The 26,382-nt window shown below is 40.9% G+C and overlaps 1 protein-coding gene across 1 annotated transcript in view; it reads right to left on the minus strand.

Annotated features, from left to right (window-relative positions):
* LMBR1 (limb development membrane protein 1) overlaps positions 1 to 25,936 on the minus strand; it is a 65,881-nt gene extending 39,945 nt beyond the window's left edge. The window contains exons 1-4 of the mRNA XM_084281846.1: positions 25,666 to 25,936; positions 11,159 to 11,231; positions 8,648 to 8,687; positions 6,192 to 6,331 (exon numbers count right to left, since the gene is read on the minus strand). Coding sequence (XP_084137972.1) covers positions 6,192 to 6,331; positions 8,648 to 8,687; positions 11,159 to 11,231; positions 25,666 to 25,728 — 316 coding nt within the window. The 5' untranslated portion in view covers positions 25,729 to 25,936. The remainder of the gene's footprint in view (positions 1 to 6,191; positions 6,332 to 8,647; positions 8,688 to 11,158; positions 11,232 to 25,665) is intronic.
* Between the last annotated feature and the right edge of the window lie 446 nt (positions 25,937 to 26,382).

A 26,382-nucleotide genomic window follows, 5' to 3' on the forward strand; every position in this document is an offset into this window, starting at 1 on the left:
CAAACTCTGGTAGACTACTCCCATGATATCCCACTCAAGAGTATTTACGTGCTTAACATTTTCAGGAGAAAAGCATTTTATCAACAGTGGATCTCACAAAATTCATTTCTATCTATTCATTACCTCCCATATTTTACTCTAGAGAATCTTAGGCAAATCATGGTTTTAACATCAACAATACAAAAACCATCATCACCACCTCCAAATTAGAAGATACAGTAAAGATTAACAGCAGCATTTCACAGTGAGCTGAGTGGCTCAGTAGTCAATTGGAGAGCAGTAGATGACGTTTATCACAATTCCAGTATAACACTTTCAAATTCATCTCCCAGATATTCCCATAATTAATGAAATATGGGCTCAGTGGAGAGTGCATTGGACTAAAATTGCCTGAGCTTCTGGGCTCAAAGGGTTGTGATCAGCAGCACAAAGTCAGGCTGGAAGCCAGTCACCAGTGGTTACAGTAAGTTAACAATTATCTTCATTAACAACACAGACAGTGGGAAAGAGTGCATCCTCAGCAAGTCTGCCGATGATACAAAACGGGGAGGAGCAGGGGGCTGTCTTTCAGATGGACCTCTGTAGGTGGGCAACCAGGCAGAGAGCACACTGATGACCAACTGGCCCAACAGTAGCTTTGTAGAAAATGCCTTAGAGATCCTGTTAGATACCAAGTTGAACAGGAGCCCTTGCAACAAAGGAAGCCAACAGCATTCTCAGCTGCTTTAGAAGCAGCATTGCCAGCACTCCAAGGGAGGAGATCCTCCCTCTGCTCACTGTGTGCTCATATGGAGTGCTGCATCCAGCTGTGGGCTCCCCTATACAGGAGGGACACAAACACACTGGAATGAGTCCAGCAAAGGGGTGCAACATAATTAAAGGACTGGAGCATCTTCATAAAGAAGAGGTGATTTTATTAATGCATGTAAATATCTGATGCAAAGGGGGTGACAGAGTCTGACTCTTTGCAGGGGTGTCCAGTGAAAGGAAATGAGGCAGTGAGCACAAATGAAAAACAGGAAAACCAACTTAAAACACAAGAAAAAAAGAAAAAAAAAAAAGAAAAAACACTTTTTCACTGTGACTTGTCAAACACTGCAACAGGTTGCCCAGACAGGTTTTATAACTTCTGTTCTTTGGTATACTCCAAATCCGACTGGAGGCTGCCCTGAGCAGCCTCCTCCAGCAGACTCTGCGTGGAGCAGGGGGGAACAGCAGACGGTTTCCAGAGGTCCCTTCAAACTTCAGCCATTCTGTGATTTAGAAGGAAAACCTATGACTGACTAAAACTAGGACATCTGTAAGACACATGTGACATCTGCAGGAAGGGATAAGGTTTGGAAAACAACCTGAAGTGATAACTGATCTCCGTTAAGGGTAACTGTTTTATTGGGATTTTCTGAGCCAGACACCTTCTAAACAGCCCGTTTCTGATACATGTCCCTATCGTCATCCTATCAAACATTTGTAGGATGCCATGTTTTTAATTTGTAAAAGCAATAACTTATCTGTAACTTACTACTAGCAGAGCTAACAGGCTTAACTAGTGTTATATGTACTGCAGCCTGAAAAAACAACTCATAGTTGAAAAAAAGAGGCTCAGTCCCTCACCCTCCCCAAAACACAGGTATTTCCAGTCCTACAGGACTACATATCACCTGAAATCCCAAAAAGAACATCCCCCACGATAAATAAATAAATAAAAATCCTTCTCAGGTTTGCTTTCTTTCTAAAAATTGCTCCATTTGGAAAGCATAGGGAAAGAAGGAGGCATTTACTGCATGTCTGGGGAATTCATTATTGACAGAAACTCCTGCATTTAGTTCCAAATGTGAAATGGTTATCAGTTATCTTCATCTGCCTCCTCCTTAAAAGACTTCCATCACGTACATTTTTCCCCCCTCATTTGAATTTCAAGGAGAAAATGGGGGGTATCTGCTAAGCAACAGACAATAAAACAACATTCCAAAAGATGCACAAAATACAACACCAAAATGCTAAAGAAAACAGACTGCCTCAAGGTGGCTAAACTTGAGCTAACAAAGAGGGGGATTTTTCCTTTAGAATTTGCTGTCAGGAAGCTCCTGTTACCACTGAAGAAACATTAACACATAGCATCAGGAAGAATGTCAGCAGCAGCCCTTATCAGAGATATACACATGCACTCAGAGTGCTTATTATTGTGTGCGTGTGTGTGTGTATATATATATATATTTATTTTTTTTTTTTCCCCTCCAGGGTTGTGTATTTTATTTCAGTAGCTTTCTCTGACTGAAAACAGCACATTCAGTTATCCAACACAAAGCTGAACACCCATTTGTCCAAATTTCAGCCATTGTATCACACATGTATGTACAGAACAGTTTTAAGAGATGCAAGTTGTACATACAGAGCATTTTAAAGGATGGGAAGGTGGTGCACATCTGGGCTGATGTTTAAGTTGAAATCCAAAATGTACACATTAGCAGCTGATAGGAACCACGTTTACAGAATATTAGATTACAGCACTACAATGTACACATGACATTATGAGAGGTAAGGACAGCTGCGGTGCTGATGATGCACTCACTTTCCTCAGAGTAAAGAGAATTTAGTAGATTTAGTAGACAATATATTAATTTTATAATAATCATAATAATAATGTAATAGCCCTTAATATCAATAGGTTCCCTTTTCTTTTCCTACCCATCCATTTCACTGACTTAAGAACATAGAGGGCATTCTTCCCCTACCATATTTTTAATCTTAATTTGATAACTCAAATCAAATTTAAATACAACCCCAAAAAATTATTATTTCTTACTCCACCAATTGCATCATAAAACTGTGTAAGACACTTGCAGATTTTAACATACACAAAAGCTTTAAGAAATCTAGTCATTTTATTTGTTTGTTTGTTTGGGGGGTCTTTTTACATGCATTTGTAGTGACCTACAAAAACTATAAAAATGTCCATAAAATAAGTTAATAAAACAAAAATTAAAAACCCCTCAGTCTCTGGCAAACAGATCAGAGCCTCAGCAATTTTTCTTTTCTTATTCATGGCAGTTTCATTACATTTTACCTCCACCTGGTGGCTGTCTTTAACAACAGCACAAATGCACATCCAGCTGTCAGAAGTAGCTCTGGGTTTAGTTCAACACACATTAGGTAAGGTTATTTATACTGGATCTAGCTATTTAGCTACGGGCCTTCTGCCTAGTTTCAGAAGTTAAAGGAATATACTTTCCATTTTTCTACGTGCCAAAACCAATGCAGCAAACCACAGTATAAAAAATTAATATCACAATCAAGTATCACAGACTATATCTGCAACTGATAAATTAACACAAGCATTCCAATGCAATACATATTTTTTTTTTTCCCCATCTGATGGGAAACAAAACACAACACAAGCTATAAAGTCTATGCTAGACAATTATGGAGATATGAACATTTTCTGAATTTGAGTGTTTGTGATAGCTCTATCAACTCTCAGAACTTGCACACGTATCTCATGACTTACTTAGTTGGGCCATAATGTAAATAACTTACAAAGTTGGGCCATTACATGGAAATTAGTTTTACACAGCCGTGCAACACTATTCTGCAAACCTAATGACGGCCACAAGAGGGAGCCCCTTACCACGATAAGGTTTTGAAATAGTTTTTTGTCAAGTTCCAATACCAGGAGCCTGTGGTCAGAGCTAAAAATCTACTCAAATTTCTGACAGATTCACAGCAACTGCAGAAAATCTTGTTTTAGTTCAGTCATCTCTATCCCTAATGAAAGCTTTGGTCAAACTTGGAAATGCAATAACGCTGAACTTCCTACCATACTAGCCATTGATACTGGACTGAAAGTATGTTATACTGTGCAGGCATGAAGTGATTTATTTTCTCCTCCAGAAGACTATCATTAAATCAAAAGATGACAGTCACAGGAAAACTCAGAAGCCTTTGTATGTCAAAGCTATTTTTCCCAGTAGATTTCCAACTATCTTACATTTTCTCAAGTACTGTAACAACTCTTAACAGAGTATTTCAGAGTTGCTTATTACAGATTTTTCACTCTGCAATGCTGTAGTTTCTCCCAAGTCAACTCAGACACAGAAGTAAGGATTATTTTCCATTAAATAGATTTTTACCATGTTTTGGAGTGAAGAATGTGCCTGAACAGCTAAATCTCTGAAAAATTAGAACTTCTCCCCACATCCTCCATGTAGGAGGCATACCAAATCAGCGTTAACCCACAGCATGTGTGACAGGATAGATGATAAATTAATCTGACTAGAAAGAGCCTCTTCAAGTCATGGAGCCTGATCTCCTGCTTAAAACCAGCTAGCCTGCAGGTGCAGTCAGGCTTCTCAGGGCTTCAGACAGTTAAGGTTTAAAAAGTTTCCAAGGATTTTCTCTCTGAACAACCTTTTCCAGCATTTAACCATGCTCATCGTGAGGAATTTTTGCTTTATGTCCTGCAAACACTGCTTCTCGCCTCACACTGCATGCACCTGAGAAGAAACTGTCTATATTTTCTCATCACACCCAGTCAGATCCCCCTGAGTTTGCTCTTCTCCAGAACCCCTTTGCACCCTGGGACATAGCCCACTGACTGGTTTGCTCCCTTTTATTGTCTAACTGTCCTTACCTACAATAGCCAGGGTCTCTTTTCCCCCATACTTCACAGCTTGGGGCACAGACCTGTGAAGTCTTAGAGCAGACTTTGCCAGCACAGCCTGAGGTAAAGACCATCTCGAGTACCTCAGCCTTCTTCAGGTTAACAGCAGCAGAGTGCTTTCCTGGATTTTGCTCTATGTGAGCCCCTCACTGGATTCAACTCCATCCGTACCTCCTGATTTCCCACTTCAGGAATCAGGCTTCCCTAATTTCACCCCAGATTATTAAGCCATTTCTACGCACCTCCTAAGCAGTTCATCCCTACTTCTACTGGCCATGAACCTCCTGTTTTTTTCCAAAACTCAGGAGTTTCCCATTAAGCCATGCCAGCCTCCCCAGCCTCCTACCACACCACTCTTGCTCATTGTCTTGCACACTGAGGTAGACTGTTAGAGGGCTTTAAAGAGTGCATCCCTGAAAATAAGCATCTTTCCTGGGTTCCTCTGGCTTCAGGGCATTCTCCAATGATATCCTACACATGCAGCTCCTCAACATAACAGTCTTAAAATACGTCTTCGTTCTCCTATTTTTCTTCCTTGCGTCTTAAACTACTCAGTCACCACAATCAGGGTTGCCATAGACCAGCATACCTATAAGCAGCTCCTCCTTATTTGTTAATTTAAGAAACCTTTTACTGTCCAGATAACATAGAAAATACTCAACTAGTTTCAGAAATACGATCATCGATATGCTTTATTTCCTGGCTTTACCTACCTGCATTTAACCTGTTGTAAATTTCTTTAGTCTTATTAAAGGAAAACTGCAAATTAGGTTCTAGAAATTCCTGAGTTAGCTGTCTTGTTAGCAAAAACTACTGACGAACATCCTGTTTTCAGAGTTATGTCCCCTCAGACACACAGGGTGGAAAAAAAAACTTTCAAATATTAGTACCCGTTACACATGTTCACATACTCTGAAGCATGATAACCAGTCTTGAAAAGCATACAAAACTCACTCTGCCGGGCATCAAGGCATCATTCCTGAAAGTATATTTGCAGAAGTTACACTTGTCTTGAACTATTTCAAGGAAAACATCATGTATTTCTGTTGCGACTTTATTATGTTCAAAACATGTTCTACAATTTTCCATGCTTACAGAAAGTTGGGATTAGATAGTTAAATTCAACCTAACTGCTCATAGATAGCAAGTTTCTTGAAACAAATTTTGTATTTAAAGAACAAACTTATCATTGTAAGCAAACAGGCTTATGAATCTTGCATTTACACATAAGACAGGAGTTTCAACAGTGCATTTTCAAGTTAGTTAGCTTCTGGTAGCTCTTATTCTACATCAATTCTCAAAACAATGAATTTGGTTCAATTCCAAGTCTTCATATTTCTTTAATAAATAACAGAACAGTGAAGACAGATTTTAAGAATGCATCATCACCCAGCAGCAAAAAGCAACTAACCAATAACATATCAACAACTCATTCAGCATTTTAAAGGAAAATGGGGTTATTAGTTTAAAAATAAGAACAGATCTGTAAATGTATAATGACATCAATTTTAATTACATTATGCTGAGTACTAACCATGAATTAGTGAGCCATTTAGCCACTGAATATAGTAGTTTTGTGGAAAAGAAAGCAGGATCTCATTGCTGATTATTGAGAAAGGTAGAAGCAGGACTGCACCAGCTGAAACTGCTAGAGTGAAGGTGCTCAAGAACAGCCTGAAATTTAAAGAAATGTACCACTGTTACCAACAACAACATGCTCTGAACAGGGTTAAATAAAGTAGTTAGCCTACCTATTAAAACATTGTCTGAAGGTAGCCCTGTGATTTCCATAGTATTTCACATTAAAAAAGAAAATTCAAATCCCAAGTAGCTTACAGAATCCAGTAAAAATAACTGCTTTTTAATAACTACCACAATTACAGTCTTTAGAATTGTGTACATTCAATGTTATAAGATTATTGCAATTTATGCAGTATCTTTTGATGATTCATATTTTACTTTTCATTACCCCCATACACACTTAGAAATATTTTTCAATTTCTAAATTCTTACTACATTTTTTTTAAAAAGCAGACCAGCTTTTTAATGCCTATAAAGTGGGTATAATTACGCAAATATTTTAACACCAAATTGAAAAAAAACTATTGCTTTTCTTTCACCGAGTACATATTGAATATCTCACAGCTTAGGGTTTTTGATAACTGAAGTTAGTACTGAGAAATCATCAGAATTATGTAAAATGTTTATGTCTATTCTCTTTAGATCACATACAATTTATACAAAATGCCATCTTGTGGCATAAAAAAGAACTGTGTTCTTCAAAAAGCAAAGTTGAAAACATTCTCATAGAATTAATCCAATGCAAGAACAAAATAAGAAATAATTTTCAAAACTGTATAACAAGAAAAATAAACTTAGAGATTGCTCCTATGACAGAAGCATCAACAAGCTGCTCACAGAAATCTTACTTTTCTATAACAGTCTCTACAAATCTAATTTTCATTCACACAATAAAGAAAATCAGTATGACTAATGTCCTTTCAGAAAAAGATACTATATGCTTTTGTTGTTGGTTTCTGAGATATTTTTCTTTTACTTAAAGATGTTTAAGTAGTCTAAGCCAAAATTGCAAAACCTAACACACTGTCTTTTAAGGTGCTATGGGAGTTTGGCTTGGTTTTCTCCCCCACCCACCTCTTTTAAGTCCTGACAATTATGCTTTGCAAAGAAACATCTATCTGTAGATGTTTGACAGTTACTGCTGTTTGAAAAATAACATGCCCACTTCAGGGACAAAAAAGCTTAGGCTGAAAAAACAGGAAGCAATTTATAACACTTTCAGTGAAAGGATATTATTCTGAAGTGCTAATCTTGTCTTGACTTACACCATGGTCTTATGAAAAACACTATTTACAATTGGTATTTGTTGTATTTTAAAGCTAAGCTAGAAAATAGATTCAGGGGGTAACAGTTAACCAGACAAGTTTTACTCTTTGAATGTTGAAAAATTCAAAGCCAGGCTAAGACCACAGCTGCTATGAGAATCATTCAATCTAGAAGAGCCTTAATCTGCTGCAGTCTGAAAACCAGATGAGAACCTCCTCTCTATTACAGAGATGAGAGCTTCATTAAAGCATGTATTTTTTTCTCTCTTGACCTGAGGTAGACCTTGTGGCAAATGAGTATTTTTAAATCCATAAAAAGTATCAGACACTAGTGGGCAAAGCATGTAAGATTTATATCTTTGTGCATCTTTCAAGCTTGCCACAAATGCACGACTAAAAGTGATCAGCTTGCAATGTACTCGGCACTTTCCCAGGGTACAAGACAAAGCAATAAAACATGCAGTGAGCTCTCCTTCCAACAGTATGCCAGTACCACCACAGAAGAGCTGAGAGTGTTGCAGGAAGTAGCAAGTCCACATGTTTTAGCAAATCACAAAACTGAGAGGGCAGCAACAGCTCACAGATGTTCTGTAAATCTTCAGGGATATTTAAATAGGAAAGATTAATACCTAGTTTTATAAAGGAACAGGAAGAGGACAGAGTCTCTGGCAGACCGGCAGGTCTGGCAAGTGTTTGACTTCCATTCACTATTCTTTTTTAAGCCCTGTTCAGATGATCAAATGCAGATGTCTACTTTATGGTGAGCTAAGTTGCTCTCCAGGATCCACTGACTCCCTTGACAAGACTGCCACTGACTACTGTGGTGGGACTTACTTCACCTAACACCTGCATTTAGACACCTTACCTTAGGTGCCAGTCTGGATTCTACCCTTAGCATCAGGTCCTCAGGACTTTCTGACCAACTTAGTGACTACCAGGATAAAGCCACAGGTGGAAGAATCCCTAGCCCAAACTGCCTTCTCTCAACATGCCTTTCACAATCCAAGTTTTTTCCTCTGCCCTCTGACGGCACGTTCAATTTGCCATCACATTTTACAGGGATTGTTGTCTAGTTTGAAAGCACACAAGATTCCTGTCATAACCACATATTCAGGAAAGAAAGTTCTTAAAGAGCTATACATACGATATTCTGTTAACTATGGCATCTTCATCCTCTTGCTCATCTGAAAAAAATTAAAAAAACAAAAGTATAGAAGGTTATATTCAGTAGGTAGTCTTATATCCTCAGGCTAAACATACATATATAGGAACACCATTAAAATTCAGGATTACTAAACCAAATACATATATTACCATCAGTATTTTAAAAGAGGTGCCTTATACAAATGATTATTTTTTTTTTTACTAGTCTTAAGCTCTTTTCATTCAAGTTAACTACGAAGTTATTTCACTTTATTTCAAGCAGTTTTAATCCGCGTATTTAAAATATCTTCCAAAGGGCTCTATGGCAAGCAAGCTTTCAGACTTCCTACTACAGCTGCTGCTACAAACTGTCACTCTGGCTATCTGAAGCTTCAGAGAGCAGACACGCTACAGTAAAGTCTTCAAGTCCATATTACCTACTACTGTAAATCCCTAAATAGTTTGTTTTTTTTTTATTATTATTTATTTTCAGTATTAATATTGGGGATGGGGTGTTTTCATAGGGTTTTGTTATTTAAAACAAAAAGAAATACACAAGAAAACCACACACACAAAGAAAGCATACCCAGAACAGGAATGACCACTCATTTCACTCAGTTACTTCTTACTCAATCTCCACTGCTCCTGGCTTTGTTTTTTGTTTGCTTTTTGTTTTGAGTGGGAGGTAGGGGAAGAGAAGATCTGTTGTTGTATATCCCAACAATTTTAAATCTTTTCAACATTTAGCTCAGAGATCAAATCAAGAGTATGTTCTTCATCTATTCTTTATTCACTTTTCTATACATGTCTGGGTGTTATTCCTACATTTGAAATCATTTTAGAGTCAGCTTTCTTTAATCTTTCAAGTCTACCAGCTTTTCCATAAGGTAACTCAAAATCTATTTTTCAACCCAAGAATAAATAAACCAGGTGTTTCAAGTTTTTAAGAAGTATGCATACACTCAAAATAAACACATAGCCATTAACATAATGTACTTCCACAGAATAATTGCCAAAGAATGTGGGGTTATTGCTTTCCATTTCTTTGAGTGGGATCTGATGGTGTTTTGATGGGAATCTCATGGTGTTTTCAGAGACCAAGTACAAGTCTCTCACGAATTTCCTTGGCGAGAGAGCTTGTTGTGGAAACAATGTCTTTTTTTTCCCCTGAAAGAATTCCAGAAGTACTAACTCTCCAAACAAATCTCATCAGGAAGATCCTAACTAAACGCTCAAAAATCTTTCAGAAAGTCATGACAGCTGCAGAGCATTTCCTCTCACTAGCTGTTGAGAGCAACTGCCAAAAAGGTAAGAAGTATTCACATCCAGGGGTTTGCCAAACCCATTCTCCCTTCCCATTCTTCCACACCTCCATATAGCAGCAGCTTCGTAGAATCCAGAATACCTACTAAGATCACAAGGTAGTATCTGTTTTATTCATTATGTTGAAAGAGGCACACTTCTTTAATTAGAAAATGCACTAAATTTCTTGAAGATTTTTACTTGTTACACACAAGTCCATTTGTGAAAGTAGTGCTATCCTAACATAGGTCATTAAAGCTCAATAAGCAGTTTCTAAATTCAAAGTGCCAAGGTCTTGATGCATGCAAATGCTTTTCTGGAATGACTGACTGCACATCAAAGTCTCGGATAAGCTGTCAAGAGTGAAGGATTCTGCCATTTTATACATATTTTTATGGCATTTGCCTTTAGAATAGATACAGAAGAAAATGACAGGTGTCCTTATGTATATTAGTTTCAGACAGACAGTGTTTCTAAAGTAGGAAAAAAAAAAAAAGGATCAAATATCCCAAGGACCAGGCTTCAGTTGGAAAGGTCATAAAGAACACATTAAGGAAGAACAATAAAACAACTGTACCTAAACAAAGCAGAATTATTAGACAAAAATCCACTACTTCCTTTCAGTACAACTGGCAACCTTTTCACTTTACCAGCTAAAGCTTTGAACTTGATTTTGATGTTAAAGTACAGCCTGAAGACACTTACTCTAAAGAAGTTGACATGAAAGGAGAACAAGATCTAAAGGCAAGAGAGGCAGAAGTGCCTACTTGAAATTCTCCCCTCTCTTCAGTCTCAGAACAGCTGAAATATAGGCTGACACGGAGCCGCAATGCAACAGACTGTGGCCATCCACACCACCTCCCTCCGTCACAGAGCGCCAGCTACAGCTCCCACTGATCTTCTGAGATGTTTCAGTGTGCTTCATCCATGGTGTAATTAGAAGGCACGCTGAAGAGTCTAAGAAGTGCTGGAGCTGGCACAACAGAGGGGATGGAGAACTTGTGGCTTGGGAACAAAGGGAGCAGATAGAGGGGAAGACAGCAGCACATACAACCAGATCAGCTCAGGCTGCTGCAGCCTGAGAAACACGTTTGGCCAGAGATCTGGACAGGTTCTTCTGCTTCTCTTGTGGTGGCAGAGAGCAAAAGAACCACCTACTCACTTGAAGAAACAAAGTGAATTTTGAATATATTAAAAACTCTGTGCTTACCTGCTTTTCGTTTGTATCTTGTGATTATGAAGTAGGAAACTATGTAGAGGACAGCAAATAGGAGAAAACAAATCTGGAAAAAAAAAAGTTGCGTTAATTAGGTTGTGAAGAAATGCCTGGATTATAATAAAAATGAACAGAAAACACAGTATCAACAACTTAAAGGTTAATTCACATCAATACAAGTGTCCTGTATATAAATGTCAGTGCTGGTTTTACAGTTTATACATCATTAATAGAAAGTTAAACCAGTAAGAACAGCTCAAAGCAACAAATATTAGAGCCATAACACAGCTAACATGTTCTACTCTAAAATGAAGAAAAAGTCAGTGTTTTATGTTTGTTATGTGCTGTTTTTTTCCACGTTTGAACATAGTCAAGTCATAAGATTTATCACTCCTTGCCACAAGCGATGTAGGGGTAATGGTACAATGGGTTCCTGAAGATCTCTTTTGGAATAAGCTACCAACGTACATGAAGAAAGTAGCTAGGATTCCTATTTCCATCATGTTTGAGCTCAGCAAATTCTAGGTAACAATACAGACCAGTGAGACTACACACAGTGGATGTCTGAGTGTGAGCTAGTCAAACACAGTTTCCTCTGTAGTCGGAGAAGCCAAGGGCACAATTCCCCTCCTCACAAGGCAGGCAGCTTATTTAGGTCACAAGTACCTCGAGCCCAGGGTGTCTTGCATGAAATTGTTTCTAAGCTTTGGCACTCGAACTTCAATACAGTAAAACAAGGCCTGAACAGCCACAAATACAAAGGAAAGGAATCAAATGACAATACAGTTTTAACCTTTCAAGTCATTTGAGGTAACAACAAAATAAAAATTAAGTTGCTCTTGAAGGAAATACCAGAGGGTCAGTACTGCTTCTTTAACCCAGCTTACTGACGCCTATTAAAAACATGAGTCAGGAGTAAAAACAGCAAGGCACGCCACCCCAAGAGGCTGCAGCCCTTCATCTTCAGTAGGACTTGAAAAATAACAATGAAGTGCTGTACTCCCACAGTGTATTTTGTTCTTTTTATTAGCTTGCAGCAAACAGATCACCTACATACACAAGCTGAGAAGCTACGTGAAGTATCCCAAATTATTAAGATCCTTTTCTATTACGATCCTTTTGTTTTGTGCACAACACTGGTAGCCACCAAGCAGGTCTCCTGACATAGCAGTTGACCAACTCAATCAGGTAAAACTGTTTTAGCAGTTTTTATTATTAAAGGGAGTTTGTCCTATTGCCTGCATAGGTGTTTTAATTGGATCTGCAGTTCACAATATTAGCCCCCCAGTGTGTTTTACTACAATCTGCACGTTGATTTCCATTGTGATCTGAAGCTGCAAAACAGTTTAACTCATGCCTGGGAAAGCAATTTCCTTAATCAGTCATTTAAAGATTTGCTGCCTTTAACAACGTACTGTCTCGGAAAATCAGGAGCAGAACTGCCCTAAGAGAAGGAAGAAAGTCAAAGCAAGGGTAATGATGATAGCCCTTAAAATCCTACATCTAAAATGCACAACAAAATTACATCTAAATAGGCAGAATGATGGGGGGAATGGGAAGAGAAAAGGATGTATCATGTAATTAGCAAAGACTTTTTGAAGAGTACTAAATGAAATAACTCTCGCACCTTATTTTTATTATGTAGTCAGACACATTAGATGAGAAATAAACACAGCACCTGGGGGCCTGCAATTGCCCCACAGACTTTCCCCAGTGGTGTCACTGTGCCATGGGGCTGAAAGGGGCAACTGAGCTCGTTGTCTGAGCAGGCAGCACACAGCGGTGATGTCCAAAATACAAATGCTAGAAATTGGATGTCGTAACTAGGGCTCTGTATTCAAATATTCAACCTGAATAGAGTTCACCATTCTAAATTGCTTTCTTTGCAAGGTTGCTTCAAAGAAGAAAGGTTTTTGATAGAGAAACTGGATTTAATTTTAAAAAGCTGGGATGTTTTTAAACCATAAAAAACAAAAAAAAATTGAGAACCACCTTGGGCTTTCAGAGCTTGCCCTGTTAGCAACAGATAACAGTGCCAGTGCAGAAAAAGAGTCATTCTCTGAGTTTCCAGTTTCCCTGAAAACTAGACCAAGCCTACAGATAGAGGCATCTAATTTTAGGCACCCACCTTTGAAAATTAGGTGTGACCCAGACGGGGTCAGTAAAATTCTTTTTAAAAAAAAATCTGCAAGACCCAAATAACGCTGCTGCTGTCTAAAACACAGTTAAACTCTCTTTTTCTTGTTTTATTTAAAAAAAAAAAAAAAGAAAAAGAAAAGGGTGACCGCTGTCTTGTATGCATCTTCAAATAGATGTCCTCTATTCCATCTGTCATACCAAGGTTACAGTGAAAGCATGGGTCTGTACTTACACAGTACCACCAAGATAAGTGAGGTATTTGCAGAGTACAGCAGGAGAAAGCTGCCCAGTAACATGAACTGTCAAATGTCGTATTTCTAGTTTTAGGTGACAGCTACTTTGCAAGTCAGCAGTAACGTGTAACCATATATCTTGGTGTAATTATCATCCGACTTCTGTCAGAATTGAGAATGATTGTATCATTGCAAATATTGAATAAAAAGTATGTATCTTCACTAATAAACACTTTTAATGAATAAAGAAGTAAATTCTAATCAGTGAAAGCTTTAGGAATTTAACAAGAAAAGAGTATTCAGAAGTTAAAATTTCTTCACAGTAATTGAAACAAGTCACTAAGCAAACTCAAATGTGCCTTTGGTCTCGGTTTATACTCAGTGCAAGCTGTGATCCCAAAGTGTGAGTATCCATGTGTCCTGAATAGCCTTCTAAAGGGAGCAGCAAAAGCCAGCATCCTAACTATTTTTAGTTAAGCTGGGGAAAAGGAATGTGTTGCCCATGAAAGCCAGAGAATAGACTCCACTGTCCTGTCACACTGCAATCCTGGGCTCTTACTCCTCACGCTGCTCTTTGTTTTGTGATATTTTTGTACTGCAATGAAAACATGGCCCTTGTTTGTACTTGTTCTCATCTCAGTTCATGTTTCTTAATTATGATGACTGGGCTTGTATGCAGCACTCCAGGTACAGTCAGTCCTGTGGCTGTATGTAACAGCACTAAGCCATCCCTTCGTTACTTAACGTACTTTAACCTGTTCACCCGAGAGTCACATTAGTTTCCCTCCGATCACCAAACCCACCCATGCTGTCCTCCCCAGTTGCTTCCACTTGAGCAGTTCAAGAGATGGCAGAAACCTGTTTTCAGGATTAAGGTGAATAAACATGTTTCTTTTTTCCTTTTAGAAACCACACCTTAATTTTACACTACCTTTACACCAGGGTAAGCCAGTCCTTTCTGTAGCCATCCAGCCATCTATTGCATGACCTAGACCTCCCAAAGAATCAGCAGCATGCTAACAGCCACATCTTTTACGTCATTTTCATCATAGTTGAGCAAGACGGCTGTTAATACTGATACCTGAGGGAACCAAATAGCAGATTTGTCCAAGCACTTATCATCATCTACCCTACAACCAGCTTCTAATTCACTTGACAGCTCTACCCCAGTTTATATAATACCTTTCTACGTGTTATCTGGATATATAGCCCTCGGCATATGCAAAAGTTTAACAATAATCAGGTGTCTTCAAAAAACATATCCTAGCAACTCTTTTTTATCTTTAAAAAGGCTCAGAATAGGATTATCCACATATAAAGAAGTTTTTAGTGTCCTAAACCAACTGTTAACTTTTATTTCTAATCAAAGGTATTAAAAAGCATCCAGGTAGTCATAGTACAATAAGACACTATTCTAAAAAGACAAATACATTGGTATCTCCAGTGAAGGAAGAACCTATATCCTTTAAAAAACATCTAAAAACCAGAACCACTATGTGTGACAGTGATATGTATACGCTAATAATGGAATATTCTGTTAAATCCTAATCATCCTGCAAGCCTTGTTTCCAACCAAAAAGCATTGTTTTATGCCATCACTCATCCCTGCAATACGATCTGACAACAGGTAAGGATGCTGCAGACACAACAAATCTGGTCCAAGTTACATTCCTCGTAACCCCAAGTTTTCCACAATTGCTTTTCCACTGGAGCACAGATTAAGCTCTTCCAGACTTGAGGGGAAAGTGAAGACACTGCAGAAAGTGTACACAGCTGTGATTAATCAGGACTTCTGACACTCCCTCATATTGCATTGAATAAAAAAAACTTTAAAGTTTATTTCCTTAAATTCATTTTAACTTTAGAGAAGGGCAAAGCAATCATAGATCTGTTGCTATAGTCAGACTGCTCCTAAAAAGCTGCTTCAAACCGATGCTCTTACATTACAGGGGAACTACCCTGAGTCCTTGTTTGGCCAGCTGCATCAAAATATAAAGGAAAAAAAAAAAGAGGAGTGTGAGAATTTATGGTTAGAAACAGTTATGCAAATCATTTCTTTTTTTATTAGTATTATTTTCAAACACCACCCAGCAGCTGAAAACAAAGCCTGTGAAATTCGTGCTACATTTAGGGGCTCCCTTTTAGCAGGTGGCACACTAAGAAGACTGACATCAAGCATGTAATTTATTTAATCTCTTTGCATGGAAGAAACACAACCTCTGGTTGGACAAGCAAAAGAAACCCGTCTTTCCCTGGATTTCGTCTTCATTTGGGAAAGGATGTGCAGTTTTGCCTGCTGAGGTTACACATAGGACACACCAAGAGAAGCTACTCCTGGGGATGCACTGCATTCCTAAGTATCTTGTATCCAGCCCCACCAGTCTCATACTTCTGGATCCATCCCAGGCAGCCCAGCTCCTGTGAGGATGGAGCTGGAGATCAACTCCACGCATTCCAGTTTGTAACCGTGCATGTCTGAGGCGCTGGCACTGGAGAGCCTCACATTAAGCACAAACAAAGGTCTGAACTAACTCAAGTTACCTTGTGCTTATCCCCCTGACAGCTACTAAAGATCAGCTGACATTAATTTGTCCATGTTGATGACCTTTAAAACTTTGGCACTGAAGTTCATGCCGCGGATTAATAAAGCATCATCTGCTGTTGCGAGCGCTAGAGGTACACATTCTCTGTAAGACAGAACGTGCTCGAAATACACCGGGGTTTCCCCCTCCTCTCCCTGATCCACAGAATACGGATGCTATTCCCCACTGCCATTAGCGTGTGCATCTGAAGAGTTGTGGTTCTGTGCACAGGAAGACCGACAGCTTCTTTAGAGACGGTCTGTACATAATGCACTGTATCCACCCCAGTTGTGCTGGAAGCATAACAAGAAAGAAAAAAGCACAAAGCTAATTCATGCAGAAATTACCCAGTGCCAGAGCAGTGCACCCTGGCAAAGCCCCCCAACAGCATCCTGGGTGACATTACCAGGAGCAAAACCAGTAATCGTGGGAAGTAATTACCCCTCTCTAGTCAGCATTCAGGGGATCACATCCAGTTATGAGCCTCCCATGTAGGAAAGCTGCTGGAAATTACAGCAAGATGAGCCCAAAGTGGTCTGAGGACCGAAAAGCCTGCCCCGTGCTGGCAGGCTGAGGGACCTCAGTTTGTTCCCCATGAACACAGCAAGGCTTTAGGGTCCTGCCAGCAGCCCACAGGCATCTACAAGGTCATTAAGGCAGCAGAGCTGGGCTCCTGACACTGCTGCATGGCCGAGGATGAGACTGGAGGTAAAGAAAAACTTCTATACGGGGCCAGTGGAGCAGGGGAACAGGCTGCCCGGCGAGGTTGTGCCATCTCTGTCCCTGGAAGTTTTCAGCAGCCAGCCAAATAAAGCCCCAAGCAAGCATCATCTCGTAGCAGACCCTGCTTCAAACAGGGGGCTGGGGCACAGTCAGCCTTCCTTTCTGCTATCCTGAACGAATGAGCACGGTGAGAAGTGTTGGCACCTCATAATTTATATCTTTCTTCACTTGAATGTGTTTCAAAGTATTTGTTTAAGCACAGACCCCCTGTAAAGCTGCCAGCGATGCCCTCCTGCTATGAAAAAGCTAAATACCTCACACAGCTCCAGCTTTTAACAGTAAGGAAGCACCACAGAACCATTCTGTAGCAAAACCTCACAGGCTTTGGTGAATTTCTTTGATTTCCACACATTTAAGCTTGTCTCTAGAAAAGCATCCGATTGGACAATTCATCACTTCTTCCCATGTAATTAGCATTTAGAGTAAGCACAGCAAGTCTGGAGAAGCAAAACAGACAGGACAGTGTTTTACTATGCTATCTTTGACATGAAAAATCAAGAAGCTCTGAAGAACTGTGGAAGAAGTGTAGAAAAGTAGTGACTATGTCAGTACTAAAAATAAAAAAGCTGCCGTTATTGCACCCACCAGCATTTCTATGCAAAGGACATGCAAGAAAAAGGCTACGGACACAACAGCATCTTCACTTCTAGCTGCTGCTTCACAGAGCAAGTCCTCTTCCCTGAATAGAAAAAAGCAGAGCAAGAAAGAAAAAGCAGAAGGCGCTGTGTAACACCACTGTAAAACATATCTAAGAACACATTTAATGGTTGAAAACAGAACTGGCAGTGGTTTTGCTGACTGATTACTACCTATAGAAAAGTAGCAGTGTTGTACTTTGAGTTTTAATCTCTGTAACATAAAAACTTAATATAGCATCACACACACTTACTACTCTCTTGCTGTCACTCTGTTATTGTGCATTAAAATGCCTCGCAGCAGCTGAAAAGCATCTTCCTGCTGTTGCACTTGGCATCTGCTCGTGTTTCCACCTGGAAAGGATGGCAAGGACGAGGAGCAGGAAAGCACAGGTGGAGACAAACAGCCTTGGTCTATTTCTAGGAACTCCATTATCCCACCGACATCCAAAAAGGAAGCACTGAGCTCCACGGCTAGTTGCAAGGGTCATCAATAAATTACCTACAACAAATAATACAGACTACAGGAAACTAAAACTTTTAGCTCTGCTCTTAGTTTGACCTTGGCATTCATCGTATCTGCTCGGGATGACCTATTTTTCCTCAGATGAAGGTAACTATTCTTAAGCTCTGTGCTCTGTAGTTATATTAGTTCAGTCTAATTCAGCCAGACAGCCTTCAACACTTAGTGTGACGTGCAAATTTCAAAATTAAGAGAGAAGTGTCAAGTGTGTTATGATCACAGATGAATTTTACCCATTAACACCCTAAATCTACAACTTGCCCTACCTATATGGTCTCCTCTGGCCATACAAGAGGTCGGTCCACCCTTCTTTTCTTGGTGTCCATGAGCAAATAGTGGTTAAGAGGATGGGTGTCTGGAGTTGCTCACCTAGGGCAAGTTTCAGGATCTAACAGTGCTTCTGGATTTTTTTCAGGCGTTGTGTGCTAGGAATACTGCTCAGCTGAAGACAAAAGCAGCCAGCACAACCCTTCGGAAGGCTCTTTCTGGGCATTACACACTTAACTTCATGCTAGCTTTGTCTGCAGCACAACCCCTCTTTAAACTAAGGGAAGAGCTCAGGTTAATCTATCAATTTGTTAGCTTTATGTTCACTTTTACATACCTAATGGGAACATCTTTATGCTGCTGGGTAAAAAGAGGAACAATATTTTACGAGTCTCACCAATAGACCCAAGACACCTTTGTTCAAGCTACCAGTTCTGTTGCCAGTAATGCACTTGGAAACCCTGGAAAAGTGACCCCAAGTCATGTTTCTTTGGCCTGGACAGGCTACACCAGCACCATTAAAATTAGACTCCAGAATATTTTTCAGCATTAGCGTAGGACTTAAAACACCCCCTAGAATTAACACCAATAGCACCAACTTAGGTCATGCAAAGTTTTCTGGCCCTGAATAAAGGCATTATCCAACATTTCGCAGCCTGTCACATTAAAACTTCACAGAATCAGTCCACTGAAAATTCCTATCTGGAAAAAATAAAAACTCAGGAGTCTCATTCATATAAAACTCAGGAGTCTCATTCATATAAACTTGTTAAACAATTTGTTTGCATTAAGCCAGCTTCTTTGGCCAATATTAGGGCAAACTGTATCTTTGGAGACTGAGCTAGTGAATTTTCTCCTCTAAACTCAAAAATCCTCGCTTTTTCCTTCTTATACATACCATAGAATTTACGTAGCACATCTCAACTTTTCCCACCCCCAAACCAAGGCCATTTTTGAACTGCAATACTTGTACATTTTCATCATTCTCACCAGTTACACAGATTCTCTTCTCCAAACAAACCGGACATTTACATAAGTATCTGTTTTAAACTCCACAAACATTTTAGACATACTGCTTTTGTCAAATTCAACACCAAGTCATTAATCCTTCCTATCAGCTAAGTACATTAAAATACAAAGTATGATTGGGTAATGGAAAGAAAAAAAAGATAATCCAAGCATAACCAGACACTCAAGATCACAAGTAAAAAACAGAAGGAGCCACACATTGGAGCACACACAGGGAGCAGGTGAAGGATGCTACTTCTTTCTTCTCCATGTTCAACTCAGCCATGACAGACTTCAGTCCCACCTATACACATGCTGCTTGCCGGAAGGAGCTACGTGAGATGGAAATAAATGAACTGCAACAGAGTGCTGTTGAATAATGCTACAATCACAATATTTTCAAAGCCAAATTATTATCAAAGTGCCCAAATATTAAAACCAGACAAAGCACTGGGGTGTCCTGCATCCATGCTGACTGCAGTTTGAACCAACTTTCACCTTTTTCAGCTAGGCAAGCAACTAGAAGCCTCGAGGGGGACGCAGCTAAGCAACACAACGAGATGTATTCAACAGCAAGCTGATGAAACATCAGTGTGAGTTCTGTCACCAGCTTCACGAGAGCTAACTGGGCCCCAAAGAGCAACAGATCAAAGCTGATGAAGATAGGAGGCGATTCCACTTGTCCCACAAATGACTAACAAGGAGGGTACAGCACTAACTTTTTCCAGGTCATCTCCACCTCGCTGCACGCTCGGCTTTTACAGTGATGCACCAACCAAGGCTGTTGATTGTTAGATGCATAAAAGCAAATGACAATCAGGATGTTCAAAGGCTCTCCTGTTCCCACAGGACAAGTTACGCAAAATCCTGCACGTTAATAGTTACCTAGAAGTCTGTCCCTAGATATTTGACAGAATTACATGTTTACAAGGAGCCTTCACAGGAGCTATAAAGAGTAAAGAACATTGCAGAAGTTAAGATTTTCTCACCAAGAGTTACCCCTGCCCTCCTAAATGAGGGTAACTACCAAATCAAGCAGGGGAAGAAGAAAAAGACAAGAAAGGGAAAACACTAAACACACAAGAAAAAAAAATTAAAAGAAAAATAAGCACTTAAAGCCTTCAAATAAAAGCAGTAAACATCCACTGAATGAAGTGTTTTGTTTAGATTGTTTTGTTTGGGTTTTCCCCAACCCAAATTCCCAGCTACATCACAACTGAACTCCCTTGCTTACGGTAGTTTCCATAGGAGCATGCTTCTGGCTCTCCCCTCGTTCCCACTTCCACCACCCCCCTCTCCCAGTGTGCCCACCACCCAGCCCTCCACCTCCTGGTGTCTCTCCAGAGGCTCTTGGACTTGCAAAAGACATTTACGCCAGTGCTGCTTTCCCCCAGTAACATCTGCCATCTCATCCACTCCACCTATCACACCACCAGCTACCCAAACACAACCTGGTTTTGGAACAATTTGGTGGGGTCTTGTGATCTTTGTTTGCTGTCTGTTCTTTCACCATCTCTTAACTTTGTCTCAAATCCTGCCTGCACCTTGACCTTATCAAGTTTATGTTTCCCAGACACAACATTTCTTGAATTATTTTGTAATCTGAGTTTTCTTTAACAGCTGCCTGCACCTTCCATGAAATGTGTCTGCCTTTTGGCCAACCACTGCTACAAACAGACACGCTAGCATTGAAGAAGAATTATGTTGACCTGTAACTAACAGCAACTTGTTACACTCGGGTCTTTCATGTTTCTTTTACATAAACGGAAAAAGTGGAACTCTGCAAAAAGTTGTTGTTTTGAAAATAAGCATATCTCCATCCGCTTGCCTGAGCCAAGTGGTGAGAGATGCCTATTGATTCCAGATGGAGCCACCAGTGCTGTGCGTCGGTACCAGCAGCCAGAAGATGACTCACTGCTTCACCAACAGAACAGCACCCATGTTTACAAGTAAGGGTATATTTTTAAGATAATACTTATAAAGAGTGTTGGCAACATTGTAGTTATGTTATTATGTGCAATCTTCTGCCTCGTACCTCACATCACTACAACAAGCACTGCTTTATCCGTTGTTACAGGTTTGTTGGTTTTTTTTTGAATGTTTTGGAAAAGAGGCAATACTGAGAAACCTAAGCAAAATTATCTTGGAGATACAAGAGGCAGTTTAAGATATAAATTACTCCTGAAATTTTCAGAGCATAGATAAAAGAAGAAAGACGTGTTATTCAATAAAAGATAAACTTGCATAAACTTTAGGATTCTTCTCCTGTACGAAGCGTAGCGTGGTTCCTGCTGGCACGCGTCCCCTGCATGGCTGTGAAACGAGGAGACATTTTACAGAACACACAAACATGAGTTATTTGTAAAACGTTGATCTTAAAAATTACCAGTGCTTCTAGTCAGCATTTCCTTCCTGGCCCATGCTCAGAACACCAACACTCCTGGCAGAAGCGCTGCTCTGCGAGCACTGCCTGGGGCCCAAGCTCAAGGAGGCAGAACGGGGTCAGGAACAATAGGGTGTGCTCCCAGCGGGACCACGGCGCCCTAATCAGCTCGCTCACCTTGCAGCCAACAGGGACAAACGCCAGCAGGAGCCACACGCCAGCTCGGGAGGAAGAGGAATCCCAGACATCTCTCGACCCCAAAATACAACAGGATTACAAAGGTGCATAGAGAAGCCAAGGGAGGAAAACAAGCTAGTGCTGGTAGTGTGGAGACAAAAACAGAAATGGAAGCCACTGACACTGTCACAACACTTTAAAAAAGATTCTTTGTAAACTGCTGGAAGTTATTCTTATATTCAGATTGCTTTTTCTACCTGTTAAACAACCATTGGATCACCTGCAGCAAGAAAACACCCTTAATATAGCTGAAATAAAATAAATGCTCAAGAAGTGTTTTTTTTTGTTGTTTTTTTTTTTTGTTTGTTTGTTTGTTTTTGTTTTTTTTTAAAGCCAGAACTCCCTAACAGAGGGAAGTGCATTTAGAAGCAGAGAAACAAAGTTTCTGCAACTACATGGTAGCTGAAAACTACACCTCCTATAACAGCCCTTGGGAAGGGAAGCATCTGCCACTCTACCTAAAGACACACACTACCCTATTTCAGTGTCTGCCTTGACTTGCACGAAACCATTAAAACAGCACTTTTGTGCTGGAACTGATTCTGCCAGGACTTTGGGCTTGTTTGTTTTCCCTCGTGTCCTATTAAGTCATTTCCACACATATGATGCTTTCCAACTAATAATTTCACGGTCACCAAGTTGTTTTCTTCCGCAGTTTTCCCCACACACCATAAACATGAGCACACTATTTATTTTGCCAAGGAAGCCTCTAAGAGGAGATGTATTTTTATAAACTGGAGGTCCTACATTTTGTAAATAGAAGCACAAAATCAAGAAGTACATCTAAATTTACAAGTATATAAACTGACAGTGCAGGATAGAAGACTCAAAGGGGAACAAAGGAGCGTAGGAAAAAGTAAAGCCAGAGGAGCACAAAGCTTGCACCACTGTGCTTATTTCATTTGAGCCTGAAATAAACATTTCACAGCAACGCTAGCAGCAAGTGGAACACTTTCATTATGTTAAACAGACAGACTAACAGGACACAAGGGAAAAGAAATTTCCCAAGATTAAGCATCTTCCATGGATGTGCAAGATCTCAGCAAACCAGAAATGGATCAAAGGATCAAGAAAGGCAAAATAAATAGGCGTACAAAACAGCAGTAGCATGCAATCACACAGCATCACCTGGGCTTCACACATACTACAAGACTTGCACATGAATGCTGACCAAACACGGCACACGTGCTCCTACATTTAGCAACCACCAGGCCCTTGACCCAGCTGATTTACGCCTGAGGAGCTGTGCTGAAACCAGATTAGAGAATTCGGCTCCTGTTAGTAAGGGATCATCTCATGAAGCAATAAAACACAAGGCAGGTTCTGTTCTTGCAAACGGGGACACTCTTGAAAAACCAGACACCATGCTCACATGCCAAACAGGAGGCCTGGATGTGAATGGGCCTGAATTTTCTGCATTAAACCACAGATAGTCAGCTTGAAAGTGGACAAAAGGCTTTTAAAGTCTTTCGTTATCTTGCTCAATTTATAAACGTCAGAAACTTTTCTATTTCAGTGGTGAAATTATCCGAAGTTGGCACCTACAGAAAAAGAGGTGAGTGCCACCAGCAGAAGGGTAACAAGCCTTTGGGTTTTGTTACACACCAAAACTTCATAGAAACTTATTCGCCTGCCCACTCAGAAGATAGATTTACCAGAAATCAATCATCACATCACACTGAAGTTCAGCTTAGCATGCCTTTAGGAATCCTTCAGGACACACAATCTAGAAATTCTATAACCATTCAAAGGAGAAGAATAAAATTTGCAAAACAAAAGAGAACAGGGTTTTCTTTTCAGCCACATCAAGCTGATCTCCCTTCTCTCATGAATTTCAGCTTCCAGTACAGACGGTGCCACACAACTAGAGCTCCTAAAAGACACTAACAGATTCCATAAGCCTGATTTATTTCTGTGAACAGGCATATACAGTTCTTGTAACGCAGTGGAAAAAAACCCTAACTCCTTTTGTTTACCACTCCAGTGCTCCTACCCCACCTGCAGCTGGAACGAAAGCCTCGTGCACCTCTCTCTGAGGAAAGGATACTCACTGTGCAACTTTGTGACCAGCGAGGGCAGAACTAATTGCTGGGGATGTTAACATCATGGTACACCTGAACAACATGCTCTGGGTGCTTGGTGGCGCTTAGGCTGATGACAAGAGCAACAGGAGGCCACGCAACAAGGATTCTTGCAATATGCTCCTGCAGCCGTGTGAGCACTGCAAGAAGGCTGCGTGCTCAGCTGTGGATGGCAGCAGTTGATGCACTCCTAAAACCCTGTGGGCTTCATATCCATAAATGAATATACATAAATATACTTTTTATATTATACACATAAATGAAAGGCAAGAAGACAACCGTACTAGTGTATGTATTAAAGGGAAAATTGTTATTGCTACCCTTACCAACTAAACAATAACATAGATGGCCAGTCATCATATCCAAGCATAGTCTGAAGGGCAAGAAGTTTTTATTGAATATTCTGCCTTCATTGTCCACATAAAGCAACGCTGCACCTCTAAAATACATGTTCTTGATGTCTTACATGATGGCTATACCAATAGGAAGAATTACTAACTACTCTCAGAGGGACTGCAAAGCTTTCGAGAAGTAGTTACAGTATACGTAAGTTAGTTCTTAAAGAATTTAGTAGACTTTATTACATTTAAAGAATTTGGTTGTGCATCTTCACTAGTTACAAAACCACAATATGTAGCACATGATGCATCAGAACAAGACCCTGGGGTACAAAAGTAGGAGATGCTTTGAGCACAAAGACCTACGAATGGAAAAACAGACACTGGGGAAAAGATGGATCCTAACAGCCAGGAGAGCTGCATGATGATGTATATGTATTTCTCTTTTCATCGTACAGAAGACATTAGGAAAACATTTAAATACTTATTTGCAGAAGGACATTTTTCTTTCGATGCCCCTCCACTAGTCATGGTTCTCATGACATACCCCACACCCACTCATGCAAAAGTCAAGAAAAACTCTAGCAAAGTAGAATTTTCAGCTCTCTTCACAGAGATGTGATTTGTACTGTTAAGAAAAAGAAATATCCTGGCAGAGTAATACCTCAGCAAAAGAAAGGTTTTAACATATGGATTCTGAAGATACAGAGAAGAAATTCACACACAGGGACCCAGTCAAGTCTCTGTTGTCAAACACCCTTGCTATAGGCCTACCTGACCCTGTTAACAGCGATATTTAAGACTGCCTCCTGACATAGCTGAAAAATATTCAGAGCTAAGTTATGAAATGATATCCTTCATCCAAGGAGTCTCCCCTTGCTCACCCAGAGGTAACTTCACCGCGCATGCATTTAACCCAGCGGCGTTAGGATGGTAAGCGGCCAACCAAAGCCACCTCTCTCCCACAAGCAGGAGAGAGACGAGCCCCACAAAAACATCTCTGTGGGCTCCAAAGAGCCCTTATAACAAGGGCCAGGCAGTCCTGGGAGGAAGCCACAAGAGCCCTCCCCACCTGCACCCAAGGTGCAGCACTGCACTTGACCCTAGGAGGCTGAGGAGACCCCCAAATTGGGGGAGGAGAAAGCAAGGAGAGACCCTCAGAACTGGGGGACACAGAGACCACCGGATCGGGGCAGGCAGCCGGGGGTCGGGACCCTGAAGGGGCGACGATGGGAGCCGGATTTGGGGGGGGGGGGGGGGGAACACATGGCGGTGAGGGGCGCGGCGCGTACCGTGTACTCCCGCACTTGGCTGTGGAAGTTCTGCTCGCGGATCGTCACCTCGTCCGCCTCCATCCTTCATAGCCCCGCGGCCCCCGCGCGGAATGGCGGCCGCCTCGCCGCCTCCTCCTCCTCTTCCTCCTCGTCGTCGTCGTCGCCCTCGTCCTGCCGCCTCAGCTGCTGCTTCTCCTGCCCCCCCGGCGGCGGGCGGCCCACCATGGCCGGGGCAGGGCTGCTTAGCTCCCCGGAGCCCTGCCGGACAGCCGAGGGGCTCCGGCGGGCGGTGCTGGGGGCGGGCTGCGGCGCTCGGGCAGGAGGAGGACGAGGAGGAGGAGGAGGAGGAGGAGGAGCAGGAGCAGGAGCAGGAGGAGGAGGAAGGCCAGCACCGCCCCTCGCGTCACCGCGCAGCGCCGCGGCCCCGCCCGCAACCGCCCCAGGGAGGGGGCGGGGCTGGGGCAAAATGGCGGCTGCGCGCCCGGCAAGGGGGAGGGAGGTGTTTTAAGTCAATTTTCTTCGTTTCTGGGTTTGCGAGTAGATCTCATAACGAAGCATGCACTAAAACTATCAATCTAGGACGCACTATAAATAGTAGATGATGATTTACCAAAGCAAACGCTTGTGTCCATCCAAATAGGTAACATTGGATAGGTAACAGGGGAGTTTTAGGTTGGATGTTAGGAAGAACTTCTTTACCGAACGGGTTGTTAGGCACTGGAATGGGCTGCCCAG

This window comes from Netta rufina, assembly GCF_964035555.1.
Source record: "Netta rufina genome assembly, chromosome: 2".
Lineage (NCBI taxonomy): Eukaryota > Metazoa > Chordata > Aves > Anseriformes > Anatidae > Netta > Netta rufina.